Source organism: Aphelocoma coerulescens, chromosome 1A (assembly GCF_041296385.1).
Source record: "Aphelocoma coerulescens isolate FSJ_1873_10779 chromosome 1A, UR_Acoe_1.0, whole genome shotgun sequence".
Classification (NCBI taxonomy): Eukaryota; Metazoa; Chordata; class Aves; order Passeriformes; family Corvidae; genus Aphelocoma; species Aphelocoma coerulescens.
The window spans coordinates 65,983,339-66,005,981 of NC_091014.1; the positions used below are offsets into that span (position 1 = coordinate 65,983,339).

The 22,643-nt window shown below is 37.1% G+C and overlaps 1 protein-coding gene across 6 annotated transcripts in view; it reads right to left on the minus strand.

Annotated features, from left to right (window-relative positions):
* Positions 1 to 743: 743 nt before the first annotated feature.
* Positions 744 to 22,643, minus strand: part of PACSIN2 (protein kinase C and casein kinase substrate in neurons 2) — a 53,883-nt gene continuing 31,983 nt past the window's right edge. For 4 of the 6 annotated variants that reach the window (XM_069003362.1, XM_069003363.1, XM_069003366.1 and 1 more), the window contains 9 exons: positions 16,079 to 16,235; positions 15,107 to 15,342; positions 14,280 to 14,435; positions 13,081 to 13,256; positions 10,479 to 10,599; positions 8,251 to 8,375; positions 7,468 to 7,584; positions 6,337 to 6,533; positions 744 to 2,564 (listed from right to left, as the gene is read on the minus strand). In XM_069003362.1, the coding sequence (XP_068859463.1) occupies positions 2,452 to 2,564; positions 6,337 to 6,533; positions 7,468 to 7,584; positions 8,251 to 8,375; positions 10,479 to 10,599; positions 13,081 to 13,256; positions 14,280 to 14,435; positions 15,107 to 15,342; positions 16,079 to 16,235 (1,398 nt within the window). In that variant the 3' untranslated portion in view covers positions 744 to 2,451. The remainder of the gene's footprint in view (positions 2,565 to 6,336; positions 6,534 to 7,467; positions 7,585 to 8,250; positions 8,376 to 10,478; positions 10,600 to 13,080; positions 13,257 to 14,279; positions 14,436 to 15,106; positions 15,343 to 16,078; positions 16,236 to 22,643) is intronic. The other 2 variants (XM_069003367.1, XM_069003368.1) reach the window with 2 other exon arrangements.

The following is a 22,643-nucleotide window of genomic DNA, read 5'->3' on the forward strand; positions in this document are numbered from 1 at the left end:
TGTCTTGGTGCCCAGGGATTGTCCTTCCCCAGGTGCAGGACCCTGCATTTGTCTTGTCTGGATTTCAGACAGTTCCTCTGCCCATCTCTCCACCCTGCTGAGGTCCTTGGGAAGGGCTGTGCAGGCCCAGGGGAATCAGCTGCTCCTCCAGCTCTGTCACCACCTACCCTCTCACCCAAGGCACTGATGAATAAATTAAACAATTAAACAATACTGGGGGACACCACTGGTGACAGGCCCCCCAGCAGACCCTGTGCCATTGATTATGGCCCTCTGGGATCTGCTGTCCAGCAGGTGTTGATGGGGGAGATGAGATAAAACTTTCAGCCAGCCTTCACAAATGGCACTGCATTAATCACTGCCAGCCAACAAGAAAACTCAAAGGCACAAAATATTCAGGATACTATATTTAAAAAGAAATAAAGAGCTTAGCTGCTCACCCACACTATCTGAGACTTGACAACAGCACAGAAAGCAGCATCAAAGTAGACTCTGCATACCCATAAAAGACAGTTTCCTCTTCTTCCATGAAGATTTTGCTGGAATGTTTTGCCAAGAATTCATGTGCATGGCATCTCCTTTTTTTTGTTACTGGCACAATGCCACCCATGTCACACTCCTGTTTGTGGCTCTTTTACACAATGCAGGTTTTGTCACCATAAATTGCAATGAAATGCACAGATTATTTGTTTCATAGGACTACTTTGACATACACTGAAATAGTAAAAAGTGTATTCTGTGTATTTAAGAGATTAATAGATTTTATTGTTTTCTAAAATATTTTACAATACAGAGACCCAAACCAGTCATTCCTGACAATTTTAGTAACTGTCCTGTGGATGAACAAATATGTGGGTTTTTGTTGACAGACATATACATACATCCACTTTCTAGGCTTGCACATTTGGATTCATTGAAAATGATGACTAAATACATCTATAAGCTCAAAGATAAAGTCCAAGATTACCAACAGTGTTTTATAGTTACCTGGAAAAAGATTTGTTAACTTCATTACAGTGTAGCTTCCTAACATGGCATATCTACCTACCTGATACTTAGTTTTAACACAAATCTGCTGTAATTTTACAACCCAGTTTTCAATGTCACAAATGCATATTTGACACAATTACAGCTGGCCGAGTTGTAACTGCAAACAAATGTAGATTGTACAGTGTTCTGCTACAAGAATCCATGTATGGACTAAATCTAGTTTCTATTTTGACTCATTAGTTTATCCACAAATACTGATTTTGAGTATATTAGTGTATTTACTGTACTTCTGAAAAATCTAATCACAGAATACTTTGTCTATGGTATAGTAATGAATATGGCAGGAAAGCAGATTTAAATATACCTATAATTTAAACTCTTAAAATAGTCTAAATCTTATTGACACCAAAAGGCTTGATAACTAATAGCCATGCTCTTCATATTTTGGAATATCAAATTATATGTACATATACACAACATAGATAGGCTCTTAATAAAAGCATTTAGTCTATTTTACAGTCTTCTCTGCTCAAGATAATCAGCCTTCACAGATTTAACATTTCAAATCACCCAAAAATCATTAGCAGTTAAAAGGAGATTTTTTTTTTTCCCCTGCAAACATGTGCTGGAAATAGCCACTCTTCTGGGGCTTATGCATAATTTATCTTTCTTTTGAATGCCACTTAAGATCTAGATGGAAAACTCTTAGTTCAAGTGTCAACCCACATAAAGAACACTTGTAATAGAATCCCAACCTGTGACACCTGCAGATATCTCTGCTACAAATAACCTTCTGTAACAGATATTTATTAAATACAGTATTTTGTTTTACAACTCCATGTACAACTTCAAGCCATGCTGCCAAGACAGAAAGATTACTACAACATGGGAAGAGCTTTCATTCAGTCAAATGGTGACTAAATCTATGTCATAATTTAAGTATTAATTGATAAATCAAAGCATACAAAAAGGTGCTTAACTACATAGCATTTAAATAAAAAAATACTGCATCTTTCAGACATTGATAAGAACAAATAAAAAATTAACTATAATAATCTTTAAAATTCAAGTTGCAAGTTACTGAAGGTCACTTAAAATAACTGATTAAACAAAAGTGAGCGTAAGCCACATACCTGGGGTAGGATGAGGCATAAGCATAGAAAATGCAAAAAATGTTTAGGATCCACAATAATAGACCATGTGGGAAGAAAAAGCTTAAAAAGTGTTTTTCTTATCAGACTATTTTTTCAACCTAACTCCTTTCCTTTGCATTGTGTACAAGTTGTGAAAACAAAGTCAAGCTTTTGTCTTTAATTCAGCCTTATTTCGGTATCAAGCTCTCGCCTTTTCATTAAAATATATACACTCTATACATCCATTCCATTTCCTCTCACTTTACCTAAATACACTGTACAGGCCTACACAGCTCTTGTGGCACTTCTGTGTTTATTTTGTCCTTTGTCACTGGATTGGTTCCACATAGTTTGCTGGGTATAAACCAACTTGTCCATTGTCCAGGCGTCCTTTGCACCAGCCCTGCTCATCCTCGTTCTCCATTTTGGTTAACTCATCCCCTGAAGAAAAGAAGGAATATTGTTAACAAGCTGAATCCTTTCAAGTGAAACAGGAAGTTATATGACAGTTACCTACTACATGTCCACTCTTCCTCCCCTGCCCAATCCAGGCCCAAGAAGAAATCCTCCCTTCTCTGCTCTTCATGCCATTGATACTAAGAATATCTATCATTCACAGATTTGCATATTGGATGAGAGGTCCCCAATTTCAAGAAAATAGAAAGAATCATTACCTAGAAACTAAAACTTAGCTGTGGATCATACAACTACCTCGGAACCAGCAGAATAACCCCTCATTTATAACTCCCAACCTATGTCAGTGCAAGTGAAATAAGTATTTCATTAGGCTTATTGTCTTAAGGTTTTATGTGAAACATGGAAGAAAATGCTACAAAGATTGAGTAACTCAGAATTTTTTTCCTAACTTACTGACTACCCATTCAGACATTTCTGAACTATAACATAACTTCATTTTGACTACAGTGCACATCTGATACTCCACATCTTCAGTGAATACCTTGACAGTGGAGAGCCTGCAGACTCCAAGATGCTCCACAGTAGCAAGTGAAGCTCCACCTTAGCCAGGCAAAAAAGGCCACACTGAGTAACAATTATTTCCTCCTGTGCAACTTATTTGTGTCAAGTGATTTCCCTAGATAAAACTGATTTGTGTTTTATCAGTTTGTGTTATTTATCTTAAATAGGAAATAGATGATGAAGATGTAAATCACTTATTACAGTCCCAAAGAGCAGAAAGTCTTGGTGTCATTTAGAAGAATATAAACTAGCCTAAGGACTATAAATTCTTTGGTAGAAATGGACAAGCTTTGTATAAAATCTTCTCAAGACATCTATCTTTATAGCTTTTCTCTTAGATAAAAAGGTTAAAGCTTCATCTCCTCTAGTTTTTATCAGGAAACTCATAAAAAACCATTCTGAACAAATGTTGGCACTTCAGACTCTACTTGGTTTATGGAGACATTTTACAATTTTTCCCACTTTTTCTAATGCTGCAGAATGAGAGTGTACAATTCCAAACCTTCCTGTTACTTCCATGAAGTGTGTGTTAATAAAGAGTGGAAACAAAGACTACCAAAAATTCACATTTCAGTGACAGTAAACTCCAACAAATGCATTTGTATCAAAGCTTGGGCTTGGAAACCCAGTGATGCTGGAGATCTAAGAAAATATTAACACTTTTAAGTGTCATCTGCACAGCAGTTACAATGAAACCACTGTGATGATAAAACCAGCACACACAGTAACATGCTCTGACAACATTGCAGGGACAACATTTACTGTTCCTATTTATTCTCAGCTGTGGAGGGCCACAGGAGGGCGAGATAGACATATTGTAAATAATTATGTTCCGTCCTCTTACATGCTTATAAAACCTCTCAGAAGATATGAATAAAGTTATTCTTCCTCTTTGGAAGCCTCCCATAGCTGTTTGCCAAGACAAAAAACCCAAAAAACCACCAGATGTAAAAGCTCTCCACTAAAAAAATTAGTTTCATGTATTAAAGTACATTTAATGGACATTGTGCAGAGCATATATTCTGTAACATGTATCTAGAAGCATTTTGTAGGCAAATTCTTTGAATACCCAAGGAAATCCCATCTGAGAATATCCATGTACATTTGAACAAATCCTTAAAATGCATTAAATCCTCTGCTGACAGCTGCTTAGGAGCCTATGCCTACCTACAGAGGAACACAGGATGGAGTACATTTTAAATTGGCTCCCACCCAGCCTGGTGAGTTTTTTCCTTTGTTTTCTGTATGTTCAGTGTAAAGCTAGTCACACTAACACTTCTGCCTAAAAGCTAAGTAGCCATCCTACAATTCAGCATCTGTAAGGGGATTCATGGTCTAGCACATCATCCCTTTCCTACAATTGCATCAATCCCATAATTTGGTGTTGTAACATTGTTTGATGCTCTTCCTTCAAAGTACTAAACTCTTTTTAGGTGAAGTCTACATACATCTCACAGCTCCTACCTCCTCTACTTTATTTCTACAGACCTCACAGTGGCACACACAGCTGGTACTCCAGCACAGAATACCTAACTTTGTCTTTAACCATTACATCTGTACATATAAAAAATTGCAGTTTTGCCAAGGAAAGACTCATTACTGTAAACCCTTGCTGCTTCACAGGTACCAGACATATATTTCAAGAGGATTAGCATGCTCCCATCCCCTGCTGAGAAAAAAGGAGCAGTTGAAGTCTACAGAATGAAAAGTCATTTTTGGCTTGTGTGCATTCCACAGAAAGTACCAGATGTTTTGTTACTACTGTACTTCTGTCAGGGCACAATTCAGCAAAGTTTACAGACAAATAACCCATTCCTCCACTACAATACTTGTCTACAAAGAAGAGAAGTCAGATATTCAGTGGTTTTACTAATAAAAAAGGAAGGAGGTGAGTTAAAGGCAGAGCAGCACCACCTGAGCTAGGGGGCTTTTTGGTTCAGAAAGCACAAACTGCATTTAGAATATGACCTGGGGACACTGTTCTGAGCACCACCCTTTCTCCATCAGCAGAGCAGATGTCCTGCAGTTCCCTGATTAGCTACAACATTGACTGGTTTCCTAACTCTTACCCCTACCATCCACCTAAGAACCACAGCAGGTGGTATAGAAATAGCACACTTCTTACTAACCCCAGCTGAAAGGGAGGCAGAACCAAAAGCTATCTGGAGCTTGTTTTAAAACACTTGAATCCTGTTTTACTATTAGAATTAATTTAGTTATTACAGGAGATGGGAATAAATGACAAGCAAATGGGAAAAGAGAGAAGCTCAAAGAGTGTCTGTCTCTCTCATCTGCACAAAGAGAAGGTCTGTTTGCTTTTGCTAAACTACTCCAGCAATCTTGTCCTGGAATTGTTGGTTGGAAAATGTCTCCTGAAATTCTGGGCAAGACAATTGAACAATTGGCTTGAAAAGCATGAACAGGGGGTAGATTTCAGCTGGAGGCAGCAGCACCTGTGGTGTGCAGCCATCACACCCTCATGTCACCTTCCTATGTGTGGAAACTGTGTGATGGGCCTCCCCCACCAGTTGCATCTATTCTGTTCTCTCAAGTCCTGTAACAGAGGGGGAAAAAAGGGTTTAGGGCTCAAGGGAGATACACCACCTTAAGAAGGAAGAGGTGTACTAAGTGTACCCTAATATAACACAGTACTAAAAAAACCAGGTAAAGACAATTCCTTTGCTTAACATACACGGAAGAGGGGTGGAGAGAGACAGTTAAAGAAAGTATCTGTCCATGGCTAAATTTTCAACCCTAAACAGTTAGCACTGAAGAAAGTTGGATGCCAAAAATTGGATGCTTTCCATTTAAACAGAGAAGCTATCAGTTGATTAAATACAGTTTCATGATTAGCTGCTGTGATATTTTCCTTTAAAAAAACAACTCTGTAGAGCTGGCATTTCCAGACTGCTAAAAGCAGCAGCTGTTACTGTCACCAAGGAAGAAAAGGGAGAGGATTTTCAGGTCTGTAGGTCATTTTGTTTCACTTAAGATGGTAAGAAAGGAATATCTCAGAGGCAACCCAACACATTCCAAACAGCTTGGAAGTCAGTGCTGCCAAGCAGGGGATACCAAGAAGCACTATTAGGAGAGATGATGGTTATACAGGATCCTGTACGTGGAGTTGTACATCCAGAGAAACAGGTGACTTCAGAAAATAAAACCTGAAGAGAAAAAAAATTCCCTGCCTTTCTCCTTTTTGATAAGTATTTTAAAGTGAATGTTGCAAACTTACCAGCTTTAAAGCTGAGCTCATCTTGCTCCTGACCCTCATAGTCATAGAGTGCACGTACTCTCACCTCCATGGCAGGAGGGGTATCTTCATCAAAGGGATTGGTGTCTCCATTTGCATCAGTGGAAGAGAAGGGGTTGTTGGATTCTTCATCAGACCAATCTGTAGGGTAGCTTTGGTTTTTCTCATAGCTGCTAACACTGAAAATCAATTTTGAAATTATTCTTTACTGCCTTTAAAATAGGAGACTAGAAATACCACTAAGATACCCCTAAACAAGCTTAAACTCCACTCTAAGACCCAGTTTGGGTCTTTCTTTCTGGTATTTTCTCATCTATCTTTAACTGATAATGCCTCATTAAAAAAAAATAATTGCAATGCATTTACAAAGTTAGAAAAAGGCAAAACAAACACACATCAACCTCCCCACAAACTAGAAAAACTTCTCTATCAAGAAATCCACATAATCCATGGGATTATTTATTCTGGAATGGTAAAAAGGATGCAGTAGTTGAGGAGAGGGATTATCTGGTTTAGGATATTTAAATTGCTTTGCAGAACCTTCCTCCCAAACCTCTATGTACCTCTACAATAGCTTTCAATGCTTTTTCTATATTGCAATCCATCAATAAAAAACTTCATTATACTGCAACAACTTGATTATTTAAAGGGAAGTTCACTGTTCAGCATGCACATGCCAGTGAAGAGAGTGGAATATCCCTAGAGTGTACACTGAACCAACAGGCAGCTGTTTGAGAAGGTCCTAAACAAAAAAGAAAGCCATCTTAAAAGCAGGTTTACTAAGTGAGAAGACACAGAGCAGTAAAGCTCCAGAAGCAGTTTCACTAGAAAAACACATCAGTTTTAACGTTTTATAGGGCTGGTGAAGGAAGGAAAAAAAGCAACAGCAGTTCTGTTAGCAACTGCCAATAACCACAGTAGCTTAAAATCAAAGATCAAGCAACAAATATGGCATCTGTTAGGAAAGACAAGTTAGGTTACAGTGTTGCTTACATAACTGCTTAAAAACACTTCATGCACTGACCAGCGTAGTGTTACAGAAACCGAAAATAGAAAACCCTGGATAGAGAAAGTGCAAATGTGAAAACAATTAAAAAACAGCATTTCACCAACTTTTTGATCTTATTGTCCTCCTTTTCACTGACAGTACTCCCAGTATCTTCTTCATCTTCAAAGGGATTGTAACTTGATTGTACTGACTGCACTGTGTTACTCTGGACACTAAGACTGCTAATTTGGAAAAGAAAAAGCATTATGGTGACCCTATCTGTATAAGAGAACACTGTCACTGGTGTCCCACTAAGCAGTTTCTTAGCAGACCCCTCCTTCAGCCAAAAAAATTTAAATAAGCATCTAAACGAAAACCCAAACATCTACTGAGTGCAGCATAAGGCTCAAGAAAGCTTGGAAAGTCTCACATATGGAGCATTCCTCCACAATTAGAATATCCTTTGTGGACCACAATATCTTTTCCCTACTGCCTGCAATAAAAGGCAGTGCAATTTTTCTAGCCAGCTTCATTCCTTTTTAAAGCAGTTGATGTTAACAGTTTTGTATTAATCACATCCAGAATTCTGATGTGACTAAACGTGTTGCAAGTTAAGATCTCAAAGTATTGCTGTCATTTCTAGAGATGGGAAGGTAGCAAGAGACCATCAGATCAGCTACAGAAAGCTCAGTTTCTCATTGAGCTTGGTTTCCTTCAGCTCCCAATGGAAAGAGAGCTATAAAATGAAGAATAATTCCCAAATTAATTTGTGAAGTGCAGAGACATCACTAAAAATGCTTGCAGATAATTATCATTTGATTGAACAGTGACTTTTTGATCCTGTAGAGCTTAGTGTATTTGAAGGCAACAATCTTTTCCAATTAGTGTTTTTAGGCATAAAAAACTACCTGCTATGTTTGTTAGGTTGTGAAACTTGGTCTCCTGTCTGATTAATACCAGTCAGAGTCACTCCATCAGAAGCCTTCTTCTTTTCTCTTCTACTGAGAGTGCGATTCAGGTCTGCAGACCACTCCTACCAAGGAATGCAAAACATGATTGAGAAATTTAATTGAACACGTAATTATCACATTTCATTTTCAAACTGAGTTATGGAACATACACCCATACATACAACACTGCCAGTAATTACTAAAGATGAGAAATGCTAAATGTTTCATTTACAGTTCTCATCTAGTTCCTGCTCCAGCACTGCAAAACAGGTATCTATGCTACTCACAAAATCCCAAGGTTACCTGTACTTCCCTGCTTGGTATTCTGAACCCCTTGAAAAGACTTAAAATACCAGACATCTGGTACACAACTGGAGAAATCAAAAGAGCTGGCCAGTGTGGATATTTAAAATATGTACTGTGAAGGCTCACAGTTTCAAATAATGCCAAGACATCTGGATTTAAAAGGTAACTCTTGCAAAACCTTTTTTAATTAAATGTAAGACAGGGTTCACTTCTCAAGAAGCACTCTCAGATGACTTACAAAGAAGCTAATTTTTAAACTCATTTTACATCACTTCTCCTGTCCCTAAGATTTGAGCCCTTAAGGTACTTCACTCTAGATTTGGTGAAATTCATAGTCCTAAAAAGCCATCTATAAGAGTTAAGGCTGAAATCAACACAAGTATTGACAAGACTCATGATGCCACTTGTAGACCCTCCTTGATGTTTTGAACCATTCAGGAGCAGATGGGACATGCATGGTGAGATCTAAACACAACTCCTGCATCAAGTCAAAGTTAAGCTTTGATATACTGTGATACTGATATATTATACTGATATAAAGCAGGAACCAACAGAAAACAAACTGGATGCAAGCAAATATCCTATGCTGAGACATGTTTCCTCTCAGGAGTCTTAAAGGTAAAAAAAAAAGTCAGGAGAGAGTTTGCTATACAAAAGATGGCATTTAAGGTAAGTATTTTTATCAGAAAATGAAGTTTCGAGAGTTGCTATTACTCCTGGTTTATATATGTAGCACAGACAGTCCAGTGCTTTCTGCACAGTTCTTCAAATACCTCATTATTTTAACTTTGTAAAATACATATTGGATTTCTGAGTTACCATAGTTTAAAGACCACTGACCTATGCACATTTGCAGTTTATAATGCAATTTCATAGTCATTTGATCATGACTTTTTTACTTACGTCATCCTTGTAGCATGTAAACAAGAAAAAACTTGATTAGGAAAATAGCAACAGGAGTATTTCATTTGTAAATTATAATGCTTAAGAAAAAGGATGGTAATTTCCCCATGCAGAAGTAACTGCACTTCAGTGTTTCAGGCAAAGAAATTCTACCGTTCCGAATTTTCTTCCTCAAACCCTCTAATCTAAAGTTACTCAGTATTTTGAAAACAAGTGGTGTTTTCCATTATGGTTAATAAGGGAACAGTGAAACACTCCAGAGTTTATGTTTCCAATCCATTAATTGAATGCCTAGAACTTCTTTCAACTAAACCCATGATTCTGGGCCAGCTCATTCCACTTCCAGCAATCGTACACAAGTAGTATAATCTGCACTGACACGTTTTTGTACTTACTTCTTGTAGGCTATGTTAACAGAACACTACTTACAAAAACTTCTTTCTTTTGAAAATGGCATCCAGCAATAAAATGACCAACTGGGTCAAGGTGGAATTTTTTTTAATACAGCAGTATTGAGTTTGAAATACCAATTTCCAAATTTTGAACTGTTTAATTCAGTCTTTCTCAGAGTCTTTGCAGTGTACAGTACAATTACCTGCTAACAGCAGGGAAATTCTAATTGAAGTCCACAGTCTCCCACCAAAGGGGAGAAGTAAAACATAAAGGATAACATGCAGGTGTTAGAGATGTATCAACTAAACAATGGCTGATGACTACAGTAATGACTTCAGCTTAAAAAAAGTCACTGTAGTTTTCTGGTTTACCCAATTTCTCTTTCAATAGGTGCTCCATAATAATCACCTCCAAAAGTTGTGGGATGAGAAGACCCCAATGAAAACAGAGAAGAAAACTACTATGACTTGTAAAATGAAAAAATGGAAGCCTGAAGTTGAGAATTACACCAGAAAGAAATACTACAAAAAGCAAAGAGGAAAAAATAGACAAAACAATTCTGGGTTTAAGTACTGTGACCTTACCTCAAACTGAGGCCAATTCATTGACATCCCTGGACCTTGATTAGCTCTAAACCACCGCAAGTCTTCAACAGCATCTGCTGTTTTGATATTCTGCTCCAGTTCACGGTAGATATTTTTGTAACTGCAAAACAAATTTGTCTTCTAATTTAGTATAACATTTAGAATCATGGCAAATTCCCTGGAGAGTTTATTTTTTTAATATTTCAAAGTTCACAATAGTATTGAAAAAACTTAGAGCAAGATAGACTTTTAAAAACTGACAGACCTGTTAACTGCCTGTAAAAAGGGAAGAGTAGTCCAACAAGTAAACTTGCTAAAAGTTCACCACACCATAAAATCCTTGTTTACCAGATTTTAAAACTATAACTCTTGTGTAAAGAAATTTAATTGGCTGTCATTAAAAATATATATATACATAGGACTTTATTTAAACTACTGAATGCCAATCTTGAAGTTTCTTTAATTTCAAAGCTTATCTACAGGACAGTAGAAACTGGTTTTTTGCCAAGTCCATTGGACTCTGTGAAAACTCCTGTCTTAATCCAGTAAGAATTGTAAGCAATTATAAAAATAAAAATCCCAAACTTGAAGCAGAGGTAAATGGGTTACACATTTTCCTGTGCAGGTATAATATCTGCTAACTGCTTGTACTGACTGGTTTGGGTACTCTCTGATTTTACTAACTGTACTATTTATATCAAACACTATGAAAAAGAACCTCACTATTTTTTCTTACCTCTTACTCTAGTTGTTTTTCATTAACAGAAGTCATGCTGCAGATACAACTCTGATCCCCTGATCCTAGACCATGCACATGGTAATGTGCATGACAATACATTTACAATCAAAGCCACCAATATGGTGCAATATGGAACTCAGAGTATAAAAAAATATCAACACAACAGTCACAAGGCTTAAAATAAGTGACACAGAACTGCTATTATATTATTATATACATAGTTAACCTGTTGTTATACTCAAGATAGAGAATTTCTGAAAATCCTTCCAGACCAAATCACACAAAATTTAGAACTAGAATTCATTAGTGCTACATTGTCAAGGAGTCAAACTTTCCCAAAATACACTTCCCCATTTCTCACTTTCTATATAATACTTGACTGCTTTAACATATACACAGTATGAGGTTTTTTTTCTACATCAGCAGTCATTTCATAGCATTTAAGCAATAGAGAGGCATGTATTTTGAGAAAGGGAATACATCCTTTTGAATGACTCACTAGCCATCAGTTAAATCAACAATAAACTTTAGGCCTACATCTGTAGAAAGCACAGCAGGCTATTTTCTGGACTGTGCTCTTTAGCATCATTAAAGTTAAAAATCAAACTTTCTTTTCAAAGACTAATTCTACATCTTTTACCTCTGTACTAAAGGAGGCAAAGGTAAGGAAATAGATAAACAGTTACAGCTGCTTTTTTCCTAGTTTCACCCAAATAGTTCTGTTCTTTGTTTGCACCTTATTATGACCACTCCTGGAATTGTAAGTATCTTAAAACGAAATCACTGCCTGTCCACTTGGTCATTTTCTGTGGTCTTCCCCCAGCCTTGTCCATTAAGTCAACTATTTCTCTTTTATTTCTGTTTTGTAGTTTCCTTTAACCTGAGCAACTGAATCAAATGGGCAGCAATTCTACCATCTATCTACTCTGACAGTAAAAAGAACCTGTCTCCCACAGCAGTTCCATAAGAACTTTGAAGCAACCCAAAATGATAATGATGCCAAAATAAGTGGTTTTGACCATATCTATTGCCTGCTCTGTTTTCCTTCTTGCCTCTGTCACCCTCTTCACTCATGCCAGCCTTAACATTTGTGTGACAGCATAGCAAGCCAGTTTGGGACACTGCTCAGGGTTAAAACCAAACTGAGTTTTTCCTTTTCGCCTTGCACTTGAAGTGCTAACCAGAGTGCATGTGATCTCTGCTATTAGAAGTGGGATGTAAAATTCCACTACTGTTACAGCACTCACTGCAAGTATTCCTGTGTCTGGAGTTCCCTAGCAAAAGTTTAGCTTTCTTGGAATACAGTGAGGCCTCATGCAGAAAGAACAAAGTACAAGACATGCTTGATACATATGACAGTATAAAGAGCAGATTTTGAAATTAAGATGGACAAGAGTTCAGCAATGGTTAACTTATGGATCTTAAATTTATCCCCAGATTAAGGTAATTTCATTACTGAACTCTAATATTTTAACAATAAATGTATTGACTACAAATTTCATGCCATCCTACACTAATAAATTCTAGTTTGTTCTCCAATAAACATGAAAGACACATAATACACCAAAACCCTCTTTTCTCAGTCTTTGATCCAGCATTTTTTGATTCTAAGCCCTGAATCCTTTCTAATTGGAACATATTTCATTATAAAATACCACAAGAATGAAGGTTTGTTGGTTCTGGCAAATGTTAGAGATGGGTGCTAATCTCAGACAAAACAAAGAATTAATCTTACTTACACTTTCAAACTGAAGCAACACATTAGAAACAAATCAGAACTCTGAACTCTGATGTATTTGAAGCATTTGTTACTTTTCACAGAGAAGTACACTAAGCATTAGTTTTGAAGTTGTTCAGTTTTACCTTGCAACGTTGGACAAGTCAAGGTGTTTCTGAACTTCCAGCAGCACTTCTCGGAAGAAACGCAACCGTTTTTCCTCAAACTGCTGGCACTGTTCAAATACCTGCTCCATGTTCTCCATATACTGAGGAGTAGCATTATCTAATTCTTTCAGCGATTTTTCATACTTTTCTTTTGTCTGGGGGTACAAAACCAAACTGTTAGCAATATGTTTTATTACTGCCCTACAATACAGACTTATCGATGCAGTAATGGCCAAGGTTTAGGCCAAAGCTGCCAAGCTGCAATCTCTTCCCATGACCACTGTACCCACACTAGGGCACAGTTATCTAAGTAAACTGCAGAAACAGTTACAATAAACCTCCAAGCATCTTCTCTGGCTTTTTAACAGAAATCAGGACAAATGTTAATGTAACACGAAAGATAAAAACCAAAGGAGATCAGAGCAGAAAGTCTTTCAAGTTATTGAAAGTATTCAGAGACCTTTTAAAGTGCTGCCTTTTCTCCTTCAATAGTTTACATAGTGCACTGAGTTATGACCAAAACCCCAAACATTGTGTACATCCTTTTGAACATAAATTGCATACACTGTGAGCTCAGCTAACAGATACAACCTCAGACTCTGCACTAATTTACAGAAGCAGTCCACAGACAGGAACTTAAAGAGCCCAACTGATGGAACATAACATTCCAGATCCCAGAACAGCATTCTCAAAGGATAAAGACATCCTTGAGGAGTCACACATTAAAAACTTCTCAGTAGCAGCCCACTGAAGAGATAAAGCAAACTGTGCAACAGAACAGCATTTATCTAAAAGAATTATATCAGCTTAATTAAAAAAAAAAATGCACTCTGCAGTCAAGAATGATGACATATTTAGATGTCATCAAGTTTTAGGCATCTGTCTCTCAGACTCTCAAGTGAAATAGCTCAGCCCTCACTAATAAACTAGAACTCTGCCCTAGAAGTTTGCTGGCCTGCTGTGCTTAGTTCCCTGATGAAACTACTTAAATGCAGGCCATACATTATTCATCTTCAGAGTAGAAAAATTTGGCAAGAACACATTCTTGGGAGAAAACTGAACTTTGGTACAGGACTGTAACTGACAGAGAGCTATGTGAACTGGTGTTCACAGCACATTCAGGAGAAAAAAGAGCTTCAATAAGACAAAGCTATAGGTTAAAAAAACATACAGTATACCTTTAGTACATCTTGTTTGCTTTTTTCCACTTTGTCTTGTAATTTCTTGAGCTGTTCAGGATTCAGAGCTGGATCAGCTTTGCTGTTTGTTTCTCTGGATATAGCCAGTTTCTCCTCCTTGCAGGCTGCATGGTAAGCTTTCTTTGCAGCTTCTACCTACAAAGGAGATTTGAGTCTTTGCATCTGGGACAGTCTACAGCAATCATAAAATCTTTGCCATAAAATCATGTTGCAATGAAGAAACTGTCAGGTTTTGTTTCAGGATGTTTTTTCTTTTTTGGGGGCTGAAATTGTTTTCATTTAGGCCAAAGAATGAACAACATGTAAGAATCAACATAAGGAAATTACTGGAGCATTCTTTCACCATACAAGAAATGTCACTCATACAGCTTAGAGAAGTGTTGAACAGACTCAATAAAAGGTTTACAGAAAGTCCCCAACTGAACACTTTTCCCTCATGCCCATGTTTACCTGCTCCCCTTCTTCTACCAACCTGTTACTTAAGAATAATGTTACATGAGAGGGGGAAAAACCCACAAACAATTATTCCTTCATTTATTTGAGCAATTCGTAATTTTCAATTGCATGAGATCAGATACTGTTAAAATGATAGCTTAAGTTCCACTTTTTCCAGATTTTCACTGAACTCACCAAGATTAGGAGAGACCAAGAGAAAAATATTTATTTTCAGAAGAGGACAGAAAGCAAGAGATCTTTAAGAGAAAGGAGGGTCCAGCAGAAAGAATAGGGAGTTTACTCCCTTATAGAGATTTGAAACATTAGTATATTATAACACAGGATATCTAATGCATAATCTACTGCTGTACCTCTTTCAGCTTTTTTGCCCAGGGTTTCTGAGCTTTCCTAAATCCATCTTCTGCTTCTTTGGTTTCCTTAAATCCTCCCATCATTTGCTTATGAAAGGCTTCCTTCTGCCAGTTCTTGATTTTTTCAAAATCTTCATTCATCAGTGAACCTTTTACTTCTAGATGTAGTTCACTCACTTTTTCAGCTTCTGACATAAAAGCACACCAAGCCCTTTCTACTGTTCCATACTGTGGGCCTAAACACAACAAAAAGTGTCATTCTCAGTAACCATCACCCACATGGAACTTATATTCCCAAGAAACTACCTGAAACTATTGACTTATATTCACTTGTAAATAGCAACGTTGATGCAAACCTAGAAAAGGGAACAATTGCTTTGCATATAAATTTAGAGTATCATAAACTTTTAAGCCAGAAAAAATAATATTCATTTAGTCTGGAGTCCTTACCCCTGTACCACAATTCTCAGTGTTCCACATGTGAGCTCCTCTATTAACTGCCTGCAGTTTCTCAGTGTACTTTTTGAAGGGTGAATAACCAGGAAAGGACAAACTATTGCAGAATATATTAAATAGGTGTCAGTTTAGCCTTCCTTAGAGCAATGTCTAGGTCTTTAATTACTAGTCTTTCCCCCACAATCACTGCCCCCTTGTTATTCAGAATCCCTTTACAAACTATACAGTTAATTATCTAGAAACAGACAGTTCTCTAGAACATAACTCAGCACTGGAGGCAAGATTCATCTGCTTCAGCAAGAAACAAGCAAACTTGCAAAAGAGCAGGCCTTTGCTTGGTTGGGTTTTTATGAAAAAAAGCTTGGTCATTTGTCACATTACTGAGCCTCTTGCAAAGACTCCATTATAGGCTAAAACACACAATATTTCTACTTTGTACTTACCAAAACAAAGATATACAGAAACATTTTTTTCCATTTGAGAAAGTTGTCAGAGTTCAAACTCAGAAGGCATTACCTTTCTCCACAAGCTGCTTCCACCTTTTAGCCCATTCTGTGAGCTGCTGAGCATAGACCTTCTCTATCCGTGCCCGCTCATGAATACAATTCATAAGATCATTGCAAAGTCTGTGGCCATCATCAATTCGTTTTACTGTCCTCTTGTAATTTCCAACCTACCAAGAGACAAATACTTAATTTCTGCTTGAAAGCTCTGAAAACAAGATAAATCTCTAATTAACACAAATACTGTTAACTAAGAGTAAGATAATACAGCAGGAAACAATCCATTATGGAATTGGGTTCATTAATCTTAAATCAAGTAATCATAAAACCTAACTGCAAGAACACAACAAAGGCTACAAGTTCCCCTGTAAAAAATAGTGAAAGCTTTTTTAAAAGTGAAAGCTTTATTATATTTTATTAGGCCTGAAATGTAATTATGGGCAGTCACCACAATTGTTCTGCATTATTATTTCTTGGTAATGTTCTAGATAGTGGGGAAAATGAAGAGAAATAATAGAGTATTTCTTCCCCTCTTCATTGTTTATTATCAAGTACCTAATACCTTAATTTTATGCTGTGTTTAATCTTTCAGGATTAATAAAACTGCACAGACATGCAAAGGAGCATTGCAACATCTCTATCAACCATAATAATAGTTTTTAAGAATGCACTCACTGCTGACAAACCACATAGCAATTATTTCCAAAGTATACTCTAGAATTTAATGTGGGAAGATACTGACAGCAATGACGTGGAGCTCCCATACTTAGAATTGTAAATACTAAAAACCCCACAGCTGCTCAATGTACAAGCTACAATAAAATGAGGACATGCAGCAAAATGCACACTATATAATGAACATCCACTATATAATTAACACTCCCTTTTCACTCTTGTGCACACACCAACATGGAATAGCAAATCTAAATGTCTGAAAGGAAAAAAAGCCTTACACTGGTCGCAGAGTAACATTTCCACTGAATTCAAGGTCACTCAGCCTGGCTTTTGTAAACATTAAACAAGACCTAAGAACTCTGTTAAGAGAATTTGCACAGCCTATTAAATATCACAGCCAGTTTCTTATCTGCCCTAACCACCTGACTGAAAAATGAAGATTAGCAGCAAGGCAGTAGATTAAACATTCAAATACTCAAAGCACGCTAGTCATTCTTACATTTGAATCATATCTGCTTCACATCTGACATACACAAAAACATCCAACTTTTTAGGCTCATTTACTCAGAATTTTGTCAGCTGATGTACATGCAAAGCCATTTGCTTGAGAAAAAATGGTATACAGGGGAATATTCTTAAAAGGGAAAATAATCCCTATATTAAATGCTGGAAGAATACATGACTACACTAATAAATACAGACAGATGTTAGGACTTCTCATTAAATCTGGGAAAAAAATAAAATCAAAACTATCAATGACAAAACCATTTCTCTTAGACAGTGGCTTCAAAGAATTCATTTGAGCATGTTTTTTCATTTGAACTAGATCCACTTCAACAGATCAAAGGAATTTAGTTAGCATCTAAGTAATGCATTAGTTAGCAGTCACTGATTCATCTAAATCATGTAAACAAATGCATACACATACCCCCTGCACATTTAAACATAAGCCACAATAGAACTGAAGATAAGAAGCTACCAGAGAGAGTCAATGCATCCATGTCAACTGATGGCATCTATTACCAAGAAAGCATGAAAGATAACCTCCTGTTTTCAGGAGAAGCGGAGATCGAGGAGCAGGCAGTTATACCTACGTCATCAAAGTGTTAAGGAAATTAAATACCTCCAAGAATACTTTCTACAGTCTTTGTAATGAAAGACAAATCATTCATCTGCTCAAAATTACTCCATCTGTAGGTTCACAGACAAGCAGATTTTCAAAACAGGTTAGCTTGGCACAACTACTGAAGCCTTATATTAGCATCAATTTGTGTCTCCAGCTATGTGCCCAGGGATTTATGTCTGTAACATGAACATTTCCTTTCATAAATCTTCACTATTAAATTAGCATTTTAAATGCTAATATTGAATGAGAGCTGGCTGCCTTGTGGTACATTTAATCCTTTCATTTTGCATTGTCTGAGCAAACTCTAATCTCATGGTAACATCTAGCAGTTGCCAAATTTCAGGCAGGTATTCAGAGAACTGAACCGAGCTTACCTATGATGGTCCATTCACTGTTATCTCATTAGGCCACCTTTAAAGAGCTGCATGCACACCATAGATAATTCACTCACTCCCTCCTCCTCCCAGGAGGACTGAAGGAACTCAGCATCACAGTTTAGAATCAGCATAAGGAGCAACCAGGCCTACAATACTAGAAAATAACCTAGTCTTGCAAAGAAAGCCTTTTACACTGAAATTTGCCCTATGAGGAATGCTAGAATTTTGGAAATACAGCATTTTTTCTGTGTTCCATGACAGAGAACATAAGTTATATAACTTGGCATGTAACACTTTAAAAACCTAGTGGTTTCTTAAAAAAAATTGCATTTTAAGTTATGGACACTGCAATGACAAATCTTTGAGAAGTGGAATGTGCAGCCTGTCACTGTGGGAGATAAGGTTTGAGGCACAAGGTCCTTAGACCACAGAGCCAAGTAAAGGGAAAAGAATTCCAGCTTTTATGTCACCAAGGAACTACCAGATTAACTGTAGATAAGTTAAAACAATAAATGAAAAACCCAGAAACACACTCAAGACATCCTGAACTCTGAAAAACATTATGTTATATATACATTGTTTATTCAAGACTCCTTTTTCCAGTTTTTGAGGTTACTGGCAAACGTTCTGCAAGACTTCCCCCTTCCCCTTCACAACAACTATTTGAGCAAATCAAAAATGAAAAATTCTTTTATTTGTAGCAACTGGCCAGGAACAACACAAACAAAAAAAAAAATCCTGTGCTTCTTTGTTTCAGGTTTCAGTCAGAGCCACATTTACATAATGCCTGGCAATTTTCAGATTTCTCAATGAGCCCTGTACAGTACATGAACAGATGTGATTTTGCTAGTTAGAATAAATTTCTGATCATTCTGAGCATTGGGCTATTTCCTGTTATACAGACAGCAGACAACTAAGACACGAATGAAATTATGACATGAAGTTCAAAGTTTCCATGTCCTACAAATAAAATATTTGTTTCAGAAAAGTAAATTGTAAGATTACAAACTTTCTCACCATTTCAAGAAGAAAAACAGATATTTAAAACCTATAGCCTACTTTCATTTTAGTATCAACATTACATCCATCTGAAAGAGATAGTTTATTATAGGATATCAAAATCAGTTTCTGTTTACCCTCATTTTTCAGAAACACTTCAAAAGGAAATAACCAAGAGTTTATTTCTTAAAAATACCACTATAATGGTTACTTTTTTGATGCCATCAGTTAATTCTGTGAAAATTGTGATTCATAGTTTTGTGTCACTCTCCCTACCTGTTCTAATTTGAATTAACCATCTGTTTTAACCCTTTTCCACTGCAAAAAATACTGAGCTATGCTACTAATAAACCTCAGTTGATCCTATTTTGCCCATTTATCTCTCACAGGTATTAGAGATGGCATCAGGTCTCCACTTAGCTTAATCAAGAAAGCATTCCCTCTGATTTTATAATTTCCTCTCAGGCATGAGCACAGCAATGTCACCTCAAATCCTCTGCCAAATCTAAGATTTAGGGACTCTGTAACATCCAGAAAAAAACACAGAGGCACCCTCTGATGAGGCATTGATCATCCTATAGTTGGCAGTCCAGGCAGCTTTCTTTCTACCAAGGGAGCCAGGCACTGTCACTGACAGGATCTTTAGTGGGAATATCTGAGAGTTTACAACCTCATTATTCTACAATTTCAAAGCACTAAACACAAAGGAAGAGTCTTAAACTATGTAGGCTCCTTTACCTCAACTGTTAGACTCTTCTTTTATTTTAAGGCATATTCATAGAGCAGCATAGAAGCCTAGAGTGTTAAACATACTTTGCAGGTTTTTCTGGTACATTGAGAGAAAAAAGAAGAGTATTTTCATTTGTTAGCAGCCCAGAAGGTGGCAAACGTTCAGCTATTGCTAAACTCCTCTTAAGTAATTTCAGCATATCATGATAATCACTATAACCACAAATACTTCAGGAGTTTCAAATGCCTGAAGATAGAGTTGATGTCAACTCTTTTTCCAAGCTTGCAGAGCTTATTCACAACAAGCCAGCCCTTATGAACTGGAACCATTCAAAAGAAAGCCAACAAGGGTATTTTTAGGGGCAAATACTCCTAGGCACAAAACAGAATAATAAGCTCTAAAGGTTCACAGTGAAACCCACACATCAGTGGCCAGCATGGGGACACACACTATTTCCAGCATTCCATTGAACCATGAGTAAAATTTCTTTCCAGCTACGTCAAACAGGAAGTTTCCAAACATTTCAACCAGCATTAACATCTATAACCACTGTGTGGTTTTTATAAATAAAAACAATTACCTTGCTGCATAATTAGCACATACACAGACCCAGTACCTATGAGTGCTAGCTCTGGGGAAGTTTATGCATATAAATTCACCACTGGCTACAAGAAAAATCCCGAGGAAGCTCTTAAACACACAAAATCTTAAGCCAAATACACCAGTAAAGCAAACACCTGGCACTATAAATGAAAAATATTCTGTTGCTCAAAGTTAGGAGGAGATTTAAAAAACGTCTATGTGACAGGAATCTACTATTGCAGAGTCCAAGTATTTTTATCCAGAGTGTTTCATTTGGGCCTTGCTTTGGTTGGTTTGGGTTTGTTTTTTTTTTTTTTTTTGGGTAGAATTTTTTTAGTGGTTTGTTTTGTTTTTTTTTTTAATGTGGTTAGAAGGGGGCAGGGGACAATGGCAATGCAAACAGTGGCCAAATTTGATTCACTCATCCTACACAGGGGATCAGCTTCCACTGTCTGAGGCTGGAAATCTTATATCGCTAGTGGATTCTCAGCAAATCCTTCAGAATGCAACAAAAGCCCTGTGTTCAGCACTTCAAAATGCACACCAGGTCCTGTCCTCCAAGGGACTAAAATAATCCCAGCTGCAGGTTTAGCAGCTGTTCAGAGTGCCTATTTCTGTTTGGGTAAGTAGGTGTTTTAAACACCCCTGCAATAAGTGGGCTCCATATTGCTGATGTTAGCAGAAAGTCAGGGAGATAAGGAAGCACACCTAGGGGATAAGGAGCACACAGTCTCTGAGGGACCTAGAGCTCATGTAAAGTGCCTCCACAGACAGGGTAGCTGCTCCTTTTGATGTCTTACCTTGCAAGATATGCATACACTTCCACTTTGATCTCTAGAAACACTCACTCATTGGCTTTCTTACCTTCACAGGTATGTAACTGAGCAAGAGCATTGGTCTCATCTTGCCCAAGGCACTTTTCTTTTAATATGCCCTTGATAGTGATTACCAAGCATAAGACTGGGGCTTAATAAGCAGAAGGCAAATTTTATTATGTATTTCGTTAATTATTAATATAACATATTCTTTCATGGGCATTCCAAAACTACTTCAACAGGACAAGGCCAATAGGTTTGCCCACTTCTCGTGTTTCACTAAAGCAACACAATGTTGGAACTAACCAGTTTTGCCACGGTCTAATTTTGGATGCAGAAAATGCCCTAAATAATTATGACAAACTAAGATGCATTTACAGCAGTCATGCAAAAGCTTAGACTCCATATAATAGATGAAAAAGAAATACAAAGGGTTTCAATTTGGACATTTTCTGCTTTCCCTTGGAAAACTTGCTGCCACCCTGCTTCAGGCTATCAGCAATAACCTTTGATTACCCAAAGCATATCATCCTTGTCAGCTAAGTAACACTGATGAAGGAATTCCTTCAACATCCTATCAACAATATGGCTCAGTCTTTAAGATTTCTGCAGCCAGAGAGAGTTATGAGCTTAACCAGACACATCAAGGTACACTAAGGCTTGACAGAAAAATAAATTGAGAGAAACTTCCATTTCTCAAGTAATCTAAGACACTACTACAACTGAAACTTTGATGAAATCCTCCACTGTTATCATGGTAACTACCTTTCAGAAAGTATTTTCTTATTATTTTTCAATTCTTTGTTCTCCAAGCACCCTTTATTAAAGTATGTACAAAATTCTCCAAGCAACCTCTATTAAAATATGTACAAAATTCTCTGACTCCTAAAGTAGTTTTGTTGACTAAACACCTGAAGAAATTAGAGGAAAAGGAAAGGATTTGTTCTTCTGAAAAGGATTTTATCATCCTGCTAGAAGACAAAAAGCTTTTAAGTAATATCTTGGGTTAAGCAAATAAGAAAAAAAGATTCAATTTAACTGTGAAAGCTGCTGCTATTTCTACTGCATGCTAAACAAACACGTATAATTCTGAAAGCCTGTTTTATTCAGTCCTATCAGCTGTTCTGATGCAAGATACTACCTCTGCCTAAGCCTTGATCTACCCACATTTTTTGACTGCCAGATCTACAGTAAACCATCACCAAGAACACGAGTCCCAACAGCAACTTCTCCAATTCCCTTTCAACAAAGCAACAATTTCCCAACCACAAGCC